Source organism: Artibeus jamaicensis, unplaced genomic scaffold, assembly GCF_021234435.1.
Source record: "Artibeus jamaicensis isolate MK-2021 breed Jamaican fruit bat unplaced genomic scaffold, CSHL_Jam_final scaffold_612, whole genome shotgun sequence".
NCBI lineage: Eukaryota > Metazoa > Chordata > Mammalia > Chiroptera > Phyllostomidae > Artibeus > Artibeus jamaicensis.
The window spans coordinates 1,898,164-1,920,543 of NW_026522049.1; the positions used below are offsets into that span (position 1 = coordinate 1,898,164).

Consider the following 22,380-nt stretch of genomic DNA (forward strand, 5'->3'; position numbering starts at 1 on the left):
AGCCCGGCCGGCTGGCTTCACAGGCCTTTCGTCATCTTGCACAGACCGGCATGACGGCTTCAGAGATCAGACACAGCCACCCAGCCTCTGCCCAGGAATCAAGGCCGGTGCACGTGAGGAGCACGGCGTGTGCTTTCGGAGAAGGTGGCTGGAGAACGAGACAACTGTCTGGACCTCTGGGGACACAGCCACGTAGCAGGTCTTTCACCTCTTTCAAAGCTCCTGTCAAGGGGAGATGTCTGAAAGGATGGAATTCTGTCTGTCTGGTGGCTTTCCGGATGTCACTGAGAGCACTCCACAGATGGAAGAGCAGAGAGGACATGAAGAACAGCAAGCAACTGAAGGCGATGAGAAAACCGGAGTCACGGGCAATGGGGAGGTTCTGAAAAGTCAGCCAAGAGAAAAGGCAGGGCCACAGACACCGCCTGAGCCGACCTGACTTGATGACGATGCAGAGGCAGGTCTGGAAACTCCCACCAAAGCGGCCCGCCCGCCAGAGGCCTCAGCTGGAAAACCCAGCCCAGCTCCTCACACAAGCAGCGGCCTTATTGGCTGGTCTGGGATCAAAACTTCAATTGAAGGGCCTAGAAATAACCTGGAAGGTTAAACTGAAGTAGCCAGTGTGGTACTCTAACCATGTGGGTGGTATGGAAGCTAACACATACCCAGCATAAAAGACACGTGAGAGAACGATCAGACTCTAAAAGTAGGCACAGAAAGGTTTATCTTTTCAGAGTGAACACCACTTGACAACATATGAAGCCAACACATTGTGTTCCTTCTAAGAGACTTTGGATCCTGAGAAAGGAAGGCTCACCAAAAACACTGACAGCCACTCCAGCCTTTCCCACATCCCTGCGCCCCAAGAGCCCAAGTGAAATGTCCAAAGAAAGGTAAAAACAGGGTAAGGCTATGACCACACAAGAAAAGGTCTTATGCAAATGCAGAAAACTTTGAAAAAGGAAGCTAGGTTAAAGGTCACCCAGGCACACTAGAGTTAATTTATGCCACTGAGAAAGCAGTTGGTCTCTCCGGAAGTTCAAAGAGGAGACCCTAGACCTCACACAAATACCGCAGAGTAAGAGGGCCAAGGGCAAAGGGTTCTGCGACAGGAGCAGCTGTGGCTGCTGCTATGGCTCCGGCCCCCACAGCAAAGGACCTTACATGAAAATTCGAAAGCGTCTTCCTAGAAGAGATTAGTACTGGTCTAATTTTAATTATTTCAAATGACTCGGTAATGACAAGACTTACAGAACACAAAACACGCAAAGAACAATGCAAGAAAGAGTCCAACTGCCCAAGTGTGGGACAGGGAACAGAATGACTGACCAAAGACCAGTGGAGCTCGGGTTCCCGGACACCACGCCTCGGAGGACTTGGCACAGACTCTCTGCTGGGGTGGACGAGCTCCCTCGAGGAGGAAGCGCCCTTCGCTCAGAAGATCTCAAAGGGGCTTCAAGTGACCCCTGGGGACAATGCTGGCCGTACAAAGCCTAGGACAAAGCCCTCCTCTGGAACAGACCAAACTAAGAAGCAGCAGGCGAGACACTGAATGCCTCTGCTTCCCTGGCGTCACGCGGCCTCGCCTTCCGCCACCCCGGGCACCTGTGCGCCTGCCGGGCACCTGGGACACACTGAGCGGAGGGGAAGCGGCTAGTTTCAGGCACGCCTTGAACTAGACGAAGGACCGCCAGCTTGGCTCTGGGGCCCTGCACAGTGTCATCACATTCCAATGTCACTGTCCCGTTGGCCTTTAACAAAACACGCTCCGGTGAAAAGGATTTTGCTCTCACCGACAAAATTCCCGAATGTTTACAATGAAAACCAAATGTGTTCACTTCTTTTAAAAAAATTTTCCACGCTTTCTAACGTCCTTTACAATACCTAAGAGTGTTTTAAACTTTGAAGAAATAAATGATGAACACTAAGGAGCTCTGGCTATTCATATGTTCTGCCAGAGATCTTATTAATTGCTTCTCTCATTCCACCAATATTCACTGAACACACAAGAGATCTGCACCAGAAGCAATGAAATGCAAACACCAACAAGGTAACGTGTGTGTATCCGGCCCTGGCTAGTGTGGCTCAGTGGACTGAGTGCCGGCCTGAGGGTCGAAACGTGGGGGGTTTGGTTCCCAGTCAGGGCACATGCCTGGGTTGCGGGCCAGGTCCCCAGCAGGGAGCGTGAGAGAGGGAAGCAATCAATGTTTCTTTAGCACATCGATGTTTCTCTCCCTCTGTCCCTCTCTTCCTCCCTCCCTTTCCCCTCTCTAAAATATAAATAAATGAAATCTTGAAGAAAAATGTGTATCTCATTTGCAGGAAGATAATCACTCTTGAATATGAAACTAGAAGTATCTGACATAAAATAAGCCCTAATATCTGCTAATTTTGATGTCATTCTTATAATCAATAGTAATAAGTCTGCAGTCAATGAACTGCATAATGAATCTGAAATGTATGATTACCTGTGAGAACATGAAGTACCAAAACCAACAATGAAAGGAACCTCAAAGGGATAACAACTAATTTATAACTTTATCAAATCACAGCCCTCATAACCAACCAGGAAAAGCTGGTTTCCTGGCTGTTAACACCACATTTCTTAAGGACTAGAAAATTCCTATGCCCTTTAAACGGTTCCACAAATTTAAAAAACAGTGAAAACCACACCCTCATTTGTTGTTTGATGCCATTGGCATAATACTGACAGCTGGCCTCCACCAACACAAAATAGACACAAAAAAACTACGGATCAGGAAACTTACACTTCATGCAAAAAATTCTCCACCAGCTAAGCTCACTGCTCTGATAATATCCCGAAACACACTCAGCAAAGAGTGCATTCCGGGGAGATGGCACTGGTTTGCTATCAGGAAATATATCGAAACGATGCACAGAGTGCGTGGGTCCAAAGAAAGGCACGTGCCGCCTGCAGACGTGGGGAGACCATCTGACGCAGCCTCTGTGCGCATCTCCACAACCAATCCAGAAACCAGAAAGGGGGGGGCTCTCTATTTCACTGCGCAAACTGTCCGGACCCAACCGCAGGGTGGCACACGACAGGGGGACTCGGGGACTCCTGCAGCACGAGGGAGGGGATGCCGTCGTCCCACCACTGCCCCACGCCATCCAGGGAGCGACGGCACATGCGCTTGAACAAGAGGTGCAAATACTGAGAGAAAAGATCATCTCCGAGAGAAAAGTATACAGGTTGCAACACAGGCAAAGTCTACATTTTGGGTGTTAAAGGCATATCGATACCATCGAACTGTACTCAACACGGTTATAGTACCAAACTTTACGTTACACGGGGTAAGGCAAAAGTACTTTTATAGTTGTGAGTGCGCAAAACCCAATTTATTCCTGTATTATTACTTATTACATTGTTTTCCATACAAACAACCATAAACCTACTTTTTCCATGCCCTGTATATATTTTCTCATACCCTGTATATTTTTTAAAGATTTTATTTTTAGAGAGGGGGGAAGGGAGGGAGGAAGAGAAGGAGAGAAACAGCAACTGCTTGCCTGCTGTGCGCATCCTGACTGGTGGTGGAAGCTGCAACCCAGGCAATGTGCCCTGACCCGGCATCGAACTGGTGGCCTTCGGGTGTGTGTAACAATGCCAAACCCACTAAGCCACACGGGTCAGGGCCCACGCCCCATATTTCCTATCACAATTTTTAAAAAGTATTATGTACACATATGAGTATAAAAAGATTGGTGCTGATCCCTAAGTTAAAGGGTAACTCTCTTAGCTTCTGTATTTTCCGAGTGGACCTACATTAATTGTTACCTACACTGTACTGAAAATTTGTGGCTAGCAGCTTCCAACGGAGAAAGAATGCAGCTTGAAAGGGTGGAAAAGGTGGGAACCTCCCATTTTGGAATGACCATGATACCAACAAAATGCGACCAGTTTTACACGCCATCCAGGAAAAATCTGCACCGGATCACAGCAAACCAAACCTAACACTGTAGGAAGACATCATGCAATGATGAAGTGCTGTTTTCCTTCCCCTCTAGGAATACAGGGGCATCTTAATAATCAAGAAATAATTAAACACAATTTGGGACAGGACTTCTAGCAAGGAGCAGCTCTGTAACTGCCTTCAGATGCTGAGAATGCATCCATAAAATTCAGTATCCATCCCTGAATTAAGTAAGATTTTTTTGAGCATGCTGAGGAAGCGTTATGAACCAACAGGAACCTGCAAACCCACAACTGAAATACTCAGGACAGTTTCACTATGGTCAGGGAGGAACCAGACAGCACAGCAGCTGTGACGATTATTACTGCTCGCGGTTTTACACGCAATAAAAAAGTAACAAAAAATAAGACGCGCAACTATTACACACGGGGAGAAAAAGTCATTATCATCTGGGTAAAGGAAAAATTATTAAAATCAGTTGGAACTAAGTTAATGCTAAGAAGGGACTTAGCAAGGCTACTAGTTATTGACTGATTAAAACAAATTGTTTCCCAGTGGCAAGGCTGATAATGAGGCACACTGAAAAGAAATTCACTAGTGAGTGAATGAATCTAAGCTACCATAACAGCATGACGAGGCTTAAGAATCATAAACTGTTGAGATTTTCCTTTCAATAAATGGAATCAAATCTGTTGGTAAAACCCCATTTGAGTAAGGGAACACACACACGCACACACTCCAACCACTCCGACTTCTGACCAACCCAGCGATGGACCCCGGCAGAAGAAAACCAGCCCAGAAAGAGGCGAGGCAGTATTTATTATTCCCCTCACGTTGTAAAAAGACGAGTATCCTATTTCCTCTTAAAATACGCCCCTGAAATTTTAAAGATTTAACCATATGGAAGAGATCCGAGAGCGTACAAGAAAAGGCTAAGGGTCTGGAATCCTAATTCAATCCCCCCTCCCGCTGTAACAGACGTCTGCAGCGAACACTCGCTCTCAGAGACACCGCAGTGGGGACCTGAACAAAAAGCTATTGTGTCTAAACATGTGAGGTCTCTCCCGTCCCATCCACACCAACTTTTCAAACATCGGGTTAGAATTAAATAATTTTGAACTTTAAATGAACTACTTCCAGACACAAAATATATTCCACACTTACCGGTCAGTATAAATCCCCCCAGTGAGTTACGGCTGAAATCTGCATTTTTCTCAAGTGCCAATAAAAGAACTTTCCTGTAGGCCCTGACATCACACTGACTTACTCAAGAATTCCATACAACGTTTTCCTTTCCTCCTCCAACAAAAATTCTCATCTGCATCTGAAAACTGACTCTGTCGTGGCTGATGGGAAGCATATGGGTACCAGTCACATCTCTCTGCTACCATCTTCCTACTAAACAGGAATTACAACTTTTCCTGTAAGTGAACAAGAGTAAAAAAAAAAAAAGAAAAAGAAATTTACTGGCCTGCCCTGCTCACTGTAAACATCACTATGTTTTAATTCGCAGTCTGTGTCTTATCATGGCTCTGCTGAAATACAAAAGAAAACAAGCCATTACCCATGATTGGTGATGTGGCCGTTTTAAAGCATCCCCAGATTCTTGGACACGTCTCCCATCAGAAGGTGGAGTTGGTCCCCACCCTTTGGATACAGGCCAGTTCCAGTGACTCACTTCTGTCTAACGAAGGGAACACGGCGGAAGTGAGGCTAACGGCTATGAAGGCGGGGTCATAAAAGCTGAGAAAGCCTCCTCCTTCCTCTTCCGACTGAGACGCTCACCTGCTCTTGGGCAGAACCCAAGACGCCTGGTAGCCCAGTGGAAAGGGCCAGCCCCACTCCCCACCGAAGTCCCAGCAGACAGCCAGCACCAACCGGCGGACAAGTGAGGGATGCCCGGCCGGGCATCAACTGCAGGCCCCTAAGAAAGAGCAGGCTGTCTCTGGGTTCAGCCACCAGGCGCTGGGGGTTCTGCCCGCAGCACACAATTGGAACGCGCAGGTTAGTTCAACCAATCAGCCACCCATCTTATGCTCTCATGTCACTCCCTCCCACACCCCACCAACTCCCCATAAGAAGACAAACCCGTCCTAAATTTTCACAAAACTGTGTGGACAAGCTGGTCTCAGCCTAGCAACCCCATGGCTGGAACCCCACATTCATTGCCCTTGGCTGCCAGCTCCCTTTTTTGTGGCTGTTTGCTTTCCATGTGTTAACAAACCAGAATCTTTGACCATCTCCTCTGTCCTGCCTTAAACTCACTCCAAGCTCTGAAAAGTTGCTATTATGAAACACCTGGCTTGCAAAACCCCTGCTGCTGCTACATGTACGCCAGCGTCCAAATCAATGAGCAGGTGAAACGTGCCGGCAGAGGCCGTTGGGACGGGAAGGCCAGTACCTAGTTCCACATGTTTCGACGGAGGCCTTCGAATAGGTCACCAACCCGACCAAGTGACCAAATTAGAAATTACCATTCCTTCTAAGGAACACTAGGAAGGGAACTATCGTAATCACTGAAATAAGACTGTTCTCCAAGAAACACAAGTCTTAACAGGTTCCAGTGACCTGGAGCCAGAAGCGTGAGGCATCCGGGCGGCCTTCTGCGTTCGCAGGAGCTCTTCTCACTGCTGCACAGAAACGCCACAGTGGAGGGCCCTCGCAGACAAGCTGGACAGTGCTCACTCTCTTTTAGCAGAACCACCGTAATGCGCAGCGAGTCACTGATGATGCAAACGCGCCAAGTGAAAGCCTAAGTGTCCCCAGAAAAGAAGAACCGAACGAAAAGCGAGGCCGCCCTCCCCTCCGCAGGCGGCACGAAGCCTGGACACGCCCCTGGACACGCCCCTGGACACGCCCCCTCAGAGCGGACTCCTGCGGCACACAGCGCCGCCCTACCTAGCACGTTCCCGGGCGGCACCTCCTCCAGCTCCTGCAGCTCTCGGCCCATCAGGAGGTACAGGTGCTCCAGCGTGCAGCGCGCCATGTGTGGGACGGGTGGGAGGCCGTCTGGCGGGGCTGAGAAGCCTAGCGGCACCTGGGGACAGAAGAATGATGGAGGCTAAACGCCAAAACTAGTTCGCGTCCATAAAGTTATTTTCATCTGTAAGTAAGAGGTGGTGCGGTCGCATTTTGTGTAAATCTGAACCACACAAACCTGAAATGGTGTTCCGTGAAAAATCAGTCTCACTTTATGATTAAAATCTAATAGTGAAAACTCTCATGTATTTAAAACTAGTCAAGAATCCCACATAGTCATAGCTTTATGGCTCAGTTAATATAAACTCTGTTGCAACCTGACAGCCCCACGGAAGCTAACGAACAAAATCCCACACACACCACCCTCACTAGTGTTTACGTGGACACTGGCACGGACCAGCTCTGGTGGTGACGGTGCCATTACTGCATTGGCTACGATCACTCTTATCCCTTTAAATGGCTTTAATTTTACTGCGACGTCCTCCACACATTCAGCAGCAGCTGACGCCAGCGCTCGGAAATGCAGGAAAAGGGGTTGCTTTCTAAGGTGTGAATACGTCACCAGGAAAACAGACTCAGGAGCTACCTCAGCACCACATCTATTCTCGCGGAAACACCGTCTCGAATTACTCAGGATTCGGCGAGAACCATTTAATGTCCTGAAGACTATTCAGGTCACTGTCTTCGATTAGCCAGCGGCCCCCGTGGGACTGCCAGCCCTAGGGAAGCGCTTCGGTCACCAACCCCTCCGCGGCGCCCACAGGACCGAGGTGCCATGCAAGTGTTATTAACGGGAAAAAGTGTCGAATGTAACCTGTATGGGGAAACTAACGCCACAAAGGTACAGCGAGTGACAGAGCTGGGGGGGGGGGGGCGAGAGGCGCTGCTCTGGTGGGTGACACCCGGGAACATCACGAACATGATGGCCTCTCGGGCACATGCCCTGATCTGTGACAACTCTGCAGGGAAGCTCTGAAGGCAGCTGGGGAAGGAGTCAGAAACAGAAGCGTTGAGCGGGAAGAAACAGAGTGACGTACAGACGCTGTGGACAGTCATTGAAACCATAAATTACAACTAGTAAGACAGTCTAGCAAGGTCGCTAAACACAATACCCAAATACAAAAATTAACTGTGTATCTATAAATCAGCAGAACACATGCGTTTTTAAAAACATTCACTTTTAGAATAGCAACCAAATACTAACTAGTTAGGAACGAGTCTAACAGACAGGATCGACCATCCTCAGGGAGAAAACAGTAAAATGCCAGTGGGAACGTCTAAAAGGACCTCAGGGCACAGACACAGCCGCCCCGGTGTGAGCAACGACACTGCACGAACACAGGCAACAACCCGAGTCCCCGTGGGGCTGCCCCGGGGGCCTGGCCACGCAGTGCTGTCTCCCTGCTCCCGGTGGGTCCTGACAGCGCCCTGGGCCTCTGACACCGCCACCCTGCTGTGACTGCTGCCACATGACCCTGCTGTGCCCACAGCGTGCGTCTGTCCAGAGACGTCCCGTCGCAGCTCCAGCCAGTGGCCGCCTTCCTGCCCTTTGGCTCTGGGGGACTTGGATGCTGTTCACCTGCTCACACACCCTCCTGATCAATTCCTGGGACCTGCCTGCCGTGCGGTGGCTGCCTATCACCTGCGGACTGCCCACACCGTGGAGCCATGCCACCAAGGTTTTGGATCTCCCTACTTCTGAAGATCTCCATTGTCCTGGCCCTAGCATGACATCTGTTCTTATTGTTTGTTCTTCTCACCCTGAAGAGAAAAGCCTTATAATTATTAAGGCCTGAAAACGTGGTTCATATACTCGTGTAGTTTCCTAAATGCTACTAAGGGCGACAGGTTTGCCGAGCGTCACCTGGCAAACAAAAGGAGACACAGGAATTCACCTGCATGTGCCTTTTGTAGGACGAAATACATCTACCAATGAGGTAATCACCAATCGCACTGATGTGAAAGAAACCCAGACCCTGAAACAACATCGTCACGCTTTACTTCCGGTTCTTACCCGCTGCAAAAACTCAGCAGGACTGTACTTGGGCCCCAGGACAAAAATGCTCTTTCCTCTTCGCGCCACACCACTGAACACCCGCGCGAAGGCAACGAACGTCTCTTGGCTGTTCTCTTCCTGCGGCCCAGGGTTGGCGGTCACACTCTCCACCTGCTGCTCCTCACCTGCCAGAAACAGAAGGGCAGTGAGTGCCCGGAGTGCGCTCTCCAGGCTGGGAACGGCCTGGGAGCAGAAGGGAGGTGACCGCAATAACACACATCCGCCAGGTTCCAGGGAGGGGACGCCAGGAACGAAGGAGCACTGATAAAGCTACAACCAGGGCTGGAAGCTCGAGCTTAAGGAGGTGGGCCCCGAACTAAGCACAACAAACCCCGCAGCAAAGCCGCGCGGCACCGCGGTACCTTTCGGCTCCTCGCCCTCTGGACCTGGGTCCGGGGGGGACCCCGCGGGCGCCTGGCCCTGGGCTGCCGCGAGCTTCTCCGCGTGCCTCTGTCTTGCGCGCTCACGCCGCTCCGCGATCTCTTCATGAGTGAGAGGCCTACGGGACATCACAGATGGGTCAGCACCTGGCGACTTCGGGCGCCTCTCCTGGCTTAGGCAGGAAAACAGCGGGAGCTACCAGGCTAGGTATGATGACAAGTGGTCCCAGGTCCCTCCCCAGCTGGACGGCGAGTGGGAAGGTCTAGCGGGCTTTCTCCGAGGATGCTGCGTCCCCAGCTACTCCGAGCTTCTGGGCTGACAGGCTGAGGCCCCACACAGCAGCGGGGACCGTGCTCAGACACCCGACTCCCACCAAACAGGCCGCTTCCACAGCCCATGCCCCAGCCTTACCTTGGCCTGTTCTGGGGCAAAGCCTTCGAGTCCACTGCAAACATTTTGGAAACAAAGATGATGACAGGAGCCGCATCCTCACTCCCACATTTCATAAAAGCTGAACAAACACAAAGTAAACACGTCACCTTTTCTTTCCTTTATTAAAAATCCAAAGTTTTCTGGAAAACAACTAAGATGTTTTGACTATGCCATCACCATCTAAACAACTATACCAAGAAAACTACAAAACTGCTAGAAAAGTAGAGCAAGAATAAGTTGACTGGCAAAAACGAGGAAAGGGCAGCAAAATTAACAGGGCAGGAGGAGGGCCAGGGGACCGCCTGCACCAGGCCGAGACTGGGCAGTGGGCCGCCCACCGCGAGCCCCACTAAGCGCCTCCCCGTCCCCAGTGCAGAGGGCGCAGGTGAGGGCCCTCCGTCACCGAAGGGCGAGCGTGGATGGGGAAGCTTGTTGATGAAACACATGAAAATCAAAGGCTTTCCCAAGCCCCACCATAACAAGGTAGAAAATAGACAAATATGTTACCGTGATGGTAATGAAAAAGCTGAGGAATAAATTAACATCAGTATAAAGATGTCAATTTTCCCTCAATCTATACATTTTATACAGCTTCGGAGCACGTACTGACATTTTTCTTAGCCTACACTGGAGGTATACAATTGGTTAATAATGCTTTTTAAAAAGTCACCCACACCCCAACATTTTATTCATAAGCTGAAGAACCCACCGGTAGAACTCAAACAAGACAAGAACGCCGGACGTCCGAGTTACACGCACGGCAGCCCCGCCCGGGGGAGCTGCGGCGGGTTCTGGGGAACAGTGCCCGCTGCCCTGACGGTTTCCCGGAGGCGGCGCTGCCAGCTGACGGGCACTCACTGCGGGGAAGGGGGCTCAGAGCCGGGCCTCCCGCTGGGAGGCCACCACAGTAACCAGGTGAGTGGTTGCGCCAGGCCCACGGGGCAGAGTGGACACACTGGGAAGCAGCGGAGCCCTGGACAGATTTCCAGGGAAAAATGAACAGGACCTGCAGGTGGGCGGAACGCGGGGCGGGAAGCAACGCGACCGCAGGGGGAGACAGTGAGAGGGCGGCGGTCCCTCTAGCGGGAGGAGCAGGCACGGCGGTGAGACAGGAAGGCCCGGCTGGGGCTCTGGGTCTGCAACACTGCTCTGCCAGGGGCCAGAGGAGGTGCGCAGGGGACAGAGTGTGCAGCTGGGGACAGGCACACGGACGTGGGAACTACGAGGAGACTGTCGCCTGGCAGAGCCAGGAGAGGGAACGCGGGTGCAAAACAGATGGGGTCCAAAGACTACCCTTGCTTGGGGGCACCCCACGGCTCCCAAGTCACAAAAATGGAGAATAAGGAGAAACAGAGATTAAGGAGTCAGGGAGACAGGGGAAAAGCAGAAGCACATGGAAGCCTGGAACTCAGGGGAAGAAAGTGTTGGACAGGAGTGACCGTATCCAGTGCCAGTGAGACCCACTCAGATGACTTAACAAAGTGGGGGGGGGATAGCAGCGGAGGGTTTGGGGGATGGAGGTTGCCAAGGCAACAGAATGAGGGGGAAAGAGTGGAGGCAGTGCATGCAGATGAAGTTCATGGGCCCTCCCTGAGCTTGGAACGGGGGTGCTCCTCTCATGGGGAGCCCATCTTCCGGGCCACTGAGGAGAGCCCAGCCCCTGGAAGCACTTTTCCAAGTCCCCAGCGAGATGCAGCCACTCAGGGACCCGGGCCCGGCTCTTCAGGTAAAGGGGATGTGGCCTCCTTACGAGACTGCGACATGAGGTCAGTGCGGAAGGGGTCTCAGACTCTGGTCTCTGCCCTCGGCAGAGAAAAGCGGCTTCAGCAACACCGAAGCTTCGTGGAGAAAATGCAACCGTACACTTGTGGAAGGGGCCCTTCGGCAAACCGGTCAGGAGCAGCCTCGACCTGGGGCGGTCGGAGCGAGGGCGCACGCCGCCTTCGCCGTTGCCTCACCGCCTCACCTGCTTTCAGCGCCTGGGTTTCCGGGGGCAGAGAGTCGAACGTTTGCGGCCCCGTGCACATCAGCTTCTCCACTCTCTCGGAGGTCATGTCCAGGGGACTGGGAAGCTTCTGGCACACCATAGCTGAAGTCTGTCGTCAAGGGCTCAAACACTCGAGGGAGGGCACTCCGCCGAGGCACAGACTCACGACACCACGGAACACGGAGGCACAGTGCACGTGAAGATGCCCGGGCCGCAGGGCCACGTTACTGCACCCACCGCCTCTCAGAACACGGGCACCACTGCAGGGAGCTCACGGACTCTCCAAAGCCCACACAGGATTCTCGTGACAGATGCTCATACATCCATGACCCAGGGACCAAGTGAGGACAGCAGAGCTTGCCTGGTAGCTTAGCTACCCGTGACCTTGACATCCTCAAGTTTCTCACAGGGTTCCAGACTATATAAACTTCTATAAACCACCATCGCCACCTGCTGTGACACCAGAAAGTCTGCTGTCAGGGCCGCTGTCACTGTGGGGGGAGACGTCCACCAGAGCTCTGGGCTGAGAGACACGCCGGTCCGCTCTCAGGACACCGCACACCCCATCACCACACGGGTGTGAGTGGGACACACGGATTGACGGAAAGAGGAGAGTTTAAATTCGTCTAGAAAATGACTTCAGTTAACACAAGCCATTTCAAAGTTAGTCTTTTGGAATCCCCATCACGATGGGAAATAGCAACACACTAAGTACGTGGTACTGAGTAAAACAGTGATCTAATACCAACATCTAACTTGCCCACCTGTCTGTAAAACTTAGTAAACACAAAGTTTATATTTTTACATATTATTAAACAAATGTTAAAGTACCTTCATAGAAGTACATTCCTTCAAACTGGCATTGCCATAAATACTGATCAGTGTTAAGTATTAAATGCAGTTTCAAAGAACAGAGAAAACCACAGAGGCCTTATTTCGGACTGGAACGCATTATTTCCAGAGGATTCCTTGGCTGCCAGTAACTTCCTCCCCTGTTATGATTTCAGGAAAACCCGCCAAAACAAAGGATACCGAGGACAGCGTGGGACACGGGCAGCCACTGGCTGCAGACGGCGTTGATCTGGACTCTGGGGTCCGAGTGCCTCGCCTCCCGGGCCCCGATTTTTAGTCCCAGGGAAGTCACTATCTTATCCACTTTTTCTTTGTCCCTGTAGTAACAAACAGCATGAAGGGATACAAAGGAGCAATGAGGCAATGAACTCAACGTCATCAGGCACGTTTATTGCTGATGCGTCACCTCTGCTACAGAAAACCGACGGTGAGGGGTGGGGCCCAGCGGCAGCGCAGGGTGGTCTCTGCTCCCGCCCTTTCGAGGGAACCTGTCCTTGCAACAGCTCTTGAGACCCCGTTCCAGTCTCCCTGAACGAGCCGGGTCACCCAGCAAGGCAGTTTCCCCAGGACACGCTCAGAAAGGTGTCACTGTGACTCTGGAACAACCAAGAACCTGAACTTGCTGCCCTTCTCCACGTGCACCCAGCGAGTGCTGGCCCAGGTCGTCCCTTCTCGACCCGAGACATCAGGCAGCTTTGCCGCCGCCACCACCATCTGATTTTAACCTGGGCTTGCAGAAACAAGGGTCCCGTGTTTCTCTCCGTCCTGTTCTCTCCCCAGCTCAGCACGCTCTAAGATATTCCCATCTGCCCCTGCCACTATCCTGACCCCTGCACATCCGTCATCTCTAAGGAACCGACGCATCTGAAGGGCCCCTCCACCTCCTCCGTCTCTCTGGGCTTTCCCAAGGGTGGCTGCTCGGGCTGGGAGCTGAGGCAGTGACGCGGCCCCAACACAAACAGTCTCACCTTTTCAAGATGGCCTCATACAGGCTCCATATATTTTCCAGGATTAACTGCACAAATAACGGTTTCTTTCCTTTTGCCTGTAAAGAAGAATATACACACTTAGGTTTTCGAGTATTTAATAGGTCTCTTAAACGTTCATTCTGGACATGTTTCGTTATCAGCCACTCTCATTTCTACTGGGAAATATTTATTCAACAGTAAAGTGCAGGGAAGTAGTTATAACAATACGCTGTTCGCTTCCTCTGGGAACTACGGACTCACAAACGATGGGACTGTGCAGGGGACACGCCGCTACTGTCCTCAGAAACCCTGATCCCCAAGCTGAGAGCAAAAACTGGACCCTGCAGGTAAAGGCCTTTCCCTGGACCTCGTGCTCAAGGATGTTCTTGGACGTGAAAAGCAATCAACTTCAAGGGAGAGAAAATCAGAAACAAAACCCCCACCAACACTCTCACGGGCAGTGCAACACAACACACAACAGCAGGAGCGCCTTGTGATGGGGCCCCTGCCAAGCTGGTCCATCTGAGGGACTGAACCGCCACCTCCTCCTTGAGGAGCTAGCAGCCCGGCACCAGGACAGGAAGTGACTACCCCTGAGCACCGGTTTACAAAAAGACGTCAGGAAGACAAACACTGAAGAGACACCCTCCACAGCTTCACACGCAGCATCGGGACGTCTGGAGCCCGTTAACGGACACTACGGCCCTGTGCAGCCTTGGGAGGGCGACTCCGTGTACGCGGGCGCATGCACAGCACACGGCACTCAGCAACGCTGGGGTGCCGGAGTGCCGGGGCGGCGCTCTGCTTGGGGCTTTCCCCGGAGGGCATCACGCAACCATCAAAACCACCCGAAAAGGGAAGTCCCGCTCCCCCACCTTCACAGATGAGAGACCAAGACGCTGGGGACAGAGCTGGCAAGTGTGGGAGCTGAGCCCAGACACAAGGCCAGGCTCTCCGACCACACGCTTCCCTGCTCGACTGCCGGGCTCCCTTCTGCACACACTGTTTGTTAGAGGCTTTCGATGGCCAGGAAAGACGCTCACAATGCTTTTTTCCAGGCACGTCCAGCAAAAAAGCAGCTACGTTATATAAACAGTACGATCTGGACGGGGAGGTGTACACATCCACCCAAGGAGAGCACAGCAAGTTAAAACCACAGCATGAGCAGCGCTGGCTCCTGTCTTCCCTCCCGTGCCTTCAGGGGCGCTGTGTGGAGGAGTCTACACGCTCCTCAAAGAGAATGCGTTTGTAAGACCCTGCATTTCACATTCGGAAAAGAGCTTCCAGCAAAGGATCCTCTGAGGCCTCGGGGCCCAGCAGCTGCCCGTCTGGGAAGGCGTGTGGAAGCGGTGAAAGGGACACACACACGCAGGATGCAAACTACCTGTCTTCAAGTGACCAGGATCTGAGGTCTGTCTCCTCTTAAAAAAATAAAATTCTTTGCCCCTTGTGTGTACAGGAGTCTATTTAAGGAACACTCAGATACAAGGTTCACGAACTTTAACCAAATAGAGACAGTGAAAAAATCCTACACCTCCTGACTCACACAAACCACAGCCAAAGCACGCCTTTATGAGAGGGGTTACCTAACGCGGACTGCCACCAACACTTCGAGGGACACATGCGACATTACCTGATCGACCTTCATAATCTTCTTAGCCTTCATGTTTATGTAATAATCTCCCCACAATGTTTTCAAAAGGACTTCCTTTTTTATGCCAATTTTTTGACTGTAGATCTTGGCAAAGTGCTCTATTCTGGAAGGAAAGCAAGGGCTTCTGTTACCAGTGAGGACGACAGGGGAGAGGGCAGTAACACTGCAGGGCTTCTGTGTGCACGCTATTCAACATGCTGCAAACACGCTAGTTACCAAGCACGACCGTCTCACCTCCCGGGAGGCAGGGACTAGTCATCTCCCGCTCTGGGCAGAAAAGGCCCGGAAGCACACAGACATTACACAGGCCACAGGTGAGGCTGGGACCCAGAGCCCGTGCTCCCGCCCACGTCCCTCTCCATTCCTGCACATCCGAAGTCACCAGATGTCTCCCTTTCCTGATGCTGTGCGTGGACGCGGGGCCAAAGGACAGGGGCCAAGGAAACACAGGCTCCAGCCGCCCATCGCAGTGGTGCCAACAAACAACTCTTGCAGCCCTTCACTGCTATAGGTGTCTGCTGCCCACGAAGAAAACGACATCACAGCCAGAGCTGCCAAAGGGCTCATCGGCATCTGGACTAAGAAGGAAGTGGGCACACACACCGACTCAGCCTCCTCAGCCCCGGGACAGACCAGGTCGCACCAGCTTCACCCTCAGGCACGTGACAGCAGCCACCCGGCCAATCTGGGAGCTGTGTGCGGTGTCTGCCGTGTCTGGATAAAGGCCCTGGGAAAACACCTCTTTTGTGCAGGGAACGGTGCGTTCAACCTGAGGTTCGAGTCCAACCCTGCAAGGACCAGCACCATGAAAGGCGCCTGCTGTCACCCACTGCAGAAGGGACCTGAAGCTGACGCCTCTGCTGCTGAGCTCGCCTGTCAGCGGGGGTTCACTGGTCAGCTGCGCCTCTGCCAATGAGCTGACACTCCAACCACGCTGGTCGGACCGGGACTATGAGGAGCCCTGGGCAGAGGCCCAGCAGCACAGCTCGCACTACAGGAACCAGCCGCAGGTCCACATCCCTGTCTCTCCGAAGGCCGAGGCAGAAAGACAGCCCACCGAGAACCCAATTCAAACTACACAGTGACAGGCCAATCCAGTGTTTCCGGGGCCAGCTCCAGGTCAGACACTCCGGAGTGTCCCCTCCTCTCCACGCTGGTCACTCCGGTACACGTGCTTCCCACATGACCCGACAGTCACTTGTTTGGCAGACTTCCAATTTTCCGAAAATTTTACTCTCTAAGTCATTTCTTCCAAGTTTACTATATACTAAGTGATATAATTTGTTATTTACTTGTATATAACAATTTATATAACTATAAATTCTGTTACTTATGATTACTACACTATTAGCCTGTCATTTTCTGTCTTTCTGAAGGAGGGCACCCTTCCCCACGGACCTGCGGCTCTTCTGCAGAAAGGGGAGGGCCAGAGGGAGCCATCCTGGTCCCCCCCCAACCACTCCTCCCCAGGGGTGGACAGGAGGTCCGTGGGGACGCTCACTGGGCACAGCTCCCACGCCCCCCTGCCTTGCTGCCTCTTCCAGGGCCCGTGAGAGGACAAGTCCGGACTGTGGCAGCTGTGGCGTGTGCACCACTGTCCCCAACAGAGTCCGGTCCAAAACACCCGCTGGGCGGGCAGCCCACGGAGACGCGCACGGACCCACCCGAAGCCCCAGCCGTCAATGGCGCTGGCGAAGACCACGTTGCCCTGCTCGGGCGCGAAGTACAGGTGCGAGTCGTCCGTGTCCTCCAGGCCCGCGCTCCAGTCGTACACCTGCTCCCCGGGGCTGGCCTGGGGGCTCCCCTGGGGCTCGCTGTCTCTCTCTGCTCTTTCTTCCAGGACTTTAGAGGTGAAGAGAGTCCCCGTGAGCGCATTGATCTAGGAGAGAGGGTGAGACCGCGGATGTCACTGGTGCTCAGTGCGCCGGCGGCAGGAGACCCTGTGACGAGCACCTGCTGAGCCCGGAATCGCCCACCGCTCGGCCTGGGCTCGGATTAGGCTGACGTCGACAACGAGAAACACCCTGTATGCCGTGAGCCCGTTCTTTCTGAACCCAGCAGAACCGAAAGGCAAGGCTCTGGAAGGTCATTTTGGGGATCGCTGTTTTAACGCAAACACTAACCTGTGGCACCTTTAACTTGTTTTCCAGACTGAGGCCCAGGGCCACCAAAACCTATGCTTTTCAATCCCCACAATCCCAGTGTGCAGCCTGGTCGGCTCCCTGGCCGCTTCTCACATTGGCTCCTTGAACTTCCCACCACTCTCCTCGGGCCCCTTCCCAGCCCCGACTCCCAGCCACTGTCCCAGCTTCCTGCCTCGGAGAGGAAATGGGACCTGCTCTGCAGAAACCCTGCCAGTCCCCCAGCCCTGCTCCCCCCGCTGCAGGCAGGAGCGTCTCGCCTGCCCCTGCCCCTGTCCATCCCTTCGGGGACTCATCTGGTCACTGGTCTACCTTCACTTTCCCTCCCTTCGGCAAACGGTCTCCAGTCGGCCTCCACAACGGCCTTCCATCACCGTCGAGATTAGCCCTCTCTTCCCACGGTGTGCGAGGCTCACGTGGTCTTAGCCCCACACCCCTCCCAGTCCCGTGGCCGGGGCTGCGCAGCACGGCCTCCTTCCTCAGCTGGAGCACACGGCCTGCGGCCTCTGGACGACACACGGCACGATGCCTCCCCGTGCCTGCCTGGCTGCACGTCTCGCACCTTCTGTCTCAGAGGTGTCTGCCACAGTTCTCTCCCTGGCAGGCACCATCCTTCTTTAATCTCAAGGCTTCTGGTGTGAAACTCCTCCAAACCCCCTTCCCTCTGGACCAGAGCTGGGTGAGGTGGCCCTCCCCGGCGCTCCCCCGCCACGCCAGGGCTCCTCTCATCTCCAAATGCCTCCTCACTGCGTCTGCCCTCCACACCTCGACCCCTTCCGAAATAGGGACTCTGACCTCTCTGCCACAGCACACACGATCTCCAGCCCCCAGTGGGCACCCAGGAATTCATTTATTCAACATATAGATACGTAAATGTTTGCTGAATAAAGCGAATGAATGCTTCGGTAAAGTTTCCTCTCAAGACAGGTCATAAAAATCCAAAGAGCTTCCTAATACTGCTTCCCTTTAGAACCGAACTACATGCTTTGAAACAAGACAGGATTAAACTCATCGACCAAGATTTGTGCTCAAGGATGTTTCGGAAGGAGGGGACTCCCGAGAGGGTGCTTGTCCTGTGGCCTCTGCCGCGGTATGACAATTCTAACGCACACAATTCTTAAGTGGACAAGTTCTAAATAAGGGAACTTCTGTCGCAATCCCTCACACTCAACCTTGCAACTTCCTTACGACTCTTCTTGGAACCCTGATTTTTGAAGTACTAAAGAATAAAATACCTGTTCTAAAATGTTCTTGAGGTGAGAGTAGGCCTCCTGTGGGGTGAATTTCAGTTCCACTATCAAGCGATCTATCTTGTTAATCACTAGGACCGGACGGATGTTCTCGAGCCAAGCTTGTCGCAGAACTGCCTGTGTCTGATTAAAACAGAAAGGAAAACATAAAACTCATGACTGGGAATGATGACGGCACAGTTAAAAGCCCTGACTCATAATCGGCCCCTCCCCACGCCCCTTCACTGCAACCCAGGCGGCGCCCGTCAGACAAAGGCGCTACTGGACGCCCGCGGGTGCGGGACAGGTAGGCAAAGAACTGGAGACAGGAAGTTGTCCTTGCCTTCGTGGAACTCATCTGAGAAGGACACATCAAACTGCGCAAGGGACAGGGACGAGCCTGGTGGGATTTTACACGTACATGGAGGTCACTGAATGGATATGAACCAAACGCCGATGTTGGCGACACACAGGTGCAAAAACGGAGCATCTCCCAGAATCACGGAGGACACCTCCCTGAGCACGTCCCACTCCGCCCGTGGACCACCACTCTGCTGCTCCACGGTCGGCGCGTCCGCCGCACCGACCTTGCCCGGACACCTAAGACCCCGTGTGGACTGAGGCTGCACTTCCGCAGTCGGGGTACCTCTGCCCCAGGGGAGGGCAGAGGGGACGAGACAGCATAATCACAGTGTGTCTGCTCAGAATGATCAACTTTCCTCCATCTGAGTTACTTAAACCTTTTATCATTCTTTCTTTAAAATATTATAACTAGACGCTAAAAAAAGATATATTAAGAAACAGAACATAAGATGACAACACTTTTAAGATACAACACAGGTTGGAAGAAAAAATTATTGGAAGAACTGGATTTTATAGAGCCCCTCTGAACTCCACGCCCACCGGAGCTAAATGTCCGCCCTGGCCCTGGGGGTGACCTTCTCCAGCTCTGACGGACCGGATGAGAAACCTAGATTAAGGCGACGGGGTCGGGGGGAGGGAAGAATGTGCGTAGGTGGGCAGAGGCCTATAGCCCGAGACCCCAGCCGAGGATTTCTCTCATCCAGGGGAGAAGGAGCTCAGGACTTTGCTCTCAGTCACCTCTCCCGGTTCAGAAACCTTTTCCGTGGAGGAGAACCACCCTTCGTTCCGAAATTCCACATTCCCACTTTTGCTGGGCCCCGCTACAAGAGAACACCAACATACTTCACATTTGTAAAGTTAAAGTCATCCTCTCTAACATCCCTTCAAACCTCGGGAGATTTAACTCCATCACAGACTGGGACACTATCGGATGTACAGGGTAAAACCAGCTTTCTGGTGGTCGGTGAAATGTCCATGGGCACAGAGTAATCGGCCGCCAGTTCCTCCCCCTCCCCCATCTGCCTGAACCACTGAAACAGTTTCACGCCACAACCCACAGACCCACTACCTGTGGACAAACTCCCTCCACGGCATCGACCACAATGATGCACCCGTCGCAAATGCGCACAGCCGTCGACACCTCGGAGGAGAAATCCACGTGTCCTGGAGAGTCTATCAGATTGATCAGGTACTCCTCGTTCCCTGAAAAGGAGTTTGAGGAAAGACTAGGTCAGCTGAGCAGGCGTGCACCGCCCTTCCTCGGGCTCGGCGGAGTCAGAGTTTGTGAGAAATGACTGCAAGGCAGCAAAGGCCAAGGCTCAATCCGCTGTGGTCATTCCAGCTGAGGGCCCCGTGATGGGGCTGCTGATTCCCAACAGCACCCACATAACACTCCAAGACCTGACCCCTCTGTCCGTTACTGCTGACTGAGAGCCCCCTGTGAGCCAGGCCCCGTGCTCAGGAAGCACTGTTGATGTGCTAGTCACACCTCACGGAGTCCCCACAATACCCGTTAGATAAGCGTGTACTCCTGTCCTCAGTTCACACGCCAGGAAGGTGAGACTACGAGGAGCCAGTGCCCGAGAGGCGAGGCTGCTCCAAGAGGCCGCGGCAGGAAAGGCCACCCTGAAAAGACACGGAGCAGCTGGCCAGCGACTTCCCCACAAATTCTCAAGGAGCACGTGTGAACCTGCTCAATCACGACTCCGAGTCAGTTCCACAAAAATTTACAGAGTAGTTTCTGGGTGCCAGCCGTGTGCTGAGTGTCTCCCATAACGCTCGCAATGGAAAACAGGGTTACGCTTCGAGCAGGGAGACCACTCGTGCTGACCAGTCCTGCGGCGGTGCAGACAGGCCCACGTCACCCCGACCCCACGTCAGACCCAGGCAACCCAGCCCCGGCCCCCAGGTCGTAGAGACTCCACATGGAGACATCAGGACACTGGACACAGAAACAGTAATGCATTAGAACCCCATTCGCGTTCCCCATTTACTGCTCCTCTGCCACTGGCTCCCCTCAAAGGCACAATCGGTATCGGAGCGCTCCAACGCCCACATGCACTTTACTTGCGCCCCTCCCCTCCCTCAGCTTCTTGGCTCCAGTGGGCTCCCGAACAGCCATGGGGCTGCCGTCGCACCTCACAGGCCACGGAAAGGCCACTGATGTAGCTATACCACCTAATGACTTGACTAGTCCCTAAAGGACACTGGTAATGATAAAATGACAACCGTGACCAAGGCCGGAGCTCACAGGTGTGGGTGGGCATCACTCTCGCCATCTTACAGGCGTTATCTGGTGTCTGCTTGCAACAGCCCTTGGGGTCCTAATGACCAGCGGCCCAGTTTTACAGAGCGGAGTGCGAGGGGACAGCAAATTAGATGTCCTTCTCCAGGGCATCCAGCCAGAACCCGACTTGGAGGTGAACTGCTCAACATCAAACAATGGGAAATGGTAGAAAGGAGGCTCACACCCATCTACTCCAAACACACACCGTTAACCACTCTACTCCAGACGGCATGCATTTCATCGCCGAAGCCAAGGTGCCATGGACAGTGGGTTCCTGAACGGCAGGTTAAGGGCTCCCAGGTGCACTGGGGCCTCGCGAATAACTTGTTGTCATGGGATCGTCACAGTTATCCAGCCCACATTAATTCCTTCATTCGCAGAAAGGCTGCCATTCCCACAACTCTGGCCAAACCAAACTCCTAAAACCTGCCAACCACCTCTGGACAGACACAGTAACCCTTCTCAATTCCTAGAGGAGTTACCGTCAAAACGGCATCCTTACTGGGGGAGAGCGAGCTGTAACAATCACGGCAACCCAAAGTCACTTTAACAAGACTATAGACCTGATGCATGGGCCACAGAACTAGGATCCCGCCAGGAGATGGGGCACTAAGGCTGAGCCAGCAGGGTCCCAGGAGCCCTGACCTTCCTTCTGAAAAAATCCACACAGTTGCCTGGGCAGAAAGGGCAGCAGGGGTGGGAGGCAGGTGTGAACAGCCAGTCTTTCTGCCTAAAAGCCACCCAGAGGTCCCCAGTCACATCCAAGTTCGGACAGCCTGCCTCTCTCTGACAACAAATAATTTGGAGGGGCCAGAATGCAATTTGAGGAACATAAAGCAAAGAAACGGAGGCATGCCATTCACACAGGAAAAGAAAGGAAGACACGGAAGATTCAGAATGACTTTTCTTTGAAAGCTGGCCTGACTTACCTTGTGTGTAATGCAGAGAAATGGCGCTGGATTTCATGGTGATGCCCCGGACCTGCTCGTCCTCTCTGCTGTCCAGGTACCGCAGCTGTGAGAACGCAGCAGACACACCCTCACTGCCCAGTGAACTACAGGGCGGTGCTAAAACGCAATGGCTTGGACTTTTAAATGCTCACCTTTTAAACTATTC

General features: G+C 52.9%; 1 protein-coding gene across 1 annotated transcript in view; it reads right to left on the bottom strand.

The window, feature by feature from the left end:
- The window catches only part of EFL1 (elongation factor like GTPase 1), a 64,629-nt gene that overhangs the window by 39,437 nt on the left and 2,812 nt on the right, over positions 1–22,380 (bottom strand). Inside the window, exons 4-15 of the mRNA XM_037164223.2 lie at positions 22,194–22,278; positions 20,047–20,180; positions 18,621–18,758; positions 16,909–17,123; positions 15,224–15,347; positions 13,591–13,667; positions 12,803–12,939; positions 11,750–11,872; positions 9,763–9,862; positions 9,333–9,469; positions 8,929–9,095; positions 6,834–6,972 (exon numbers count right to left, since the gene is read on the bottom strand). Coding sequence (XP_037020118.2) covers positions 6,834–6,972; positions 8,929–9,095; positions 9,333–9,469; positions 9,763–9,862; positions 11,750–11,872; positions 12,803–12,939; positions 13,591–13,667; positions 15,224–15,347; positions 16,909–17,123; positions 18,621–18,758; positions 20,047–20,180; positions 22,194–22,278 — 1,576 coding nt within the window. The remainder of the gene's footprint in view (positions 1–6,833; positions 6,973–8,928; positions 9,096–9,332; positions 9,470–9,762; positions 9,863–11,749; positions 11,873–12,802; positions 12,940–13,590; positions 13,668–15,223; positions 15,348–16,908; positions 17,124–18,620; positions 18,759–20,046; positions 20,181–22,193; positions 22,279–22,380) is intronic.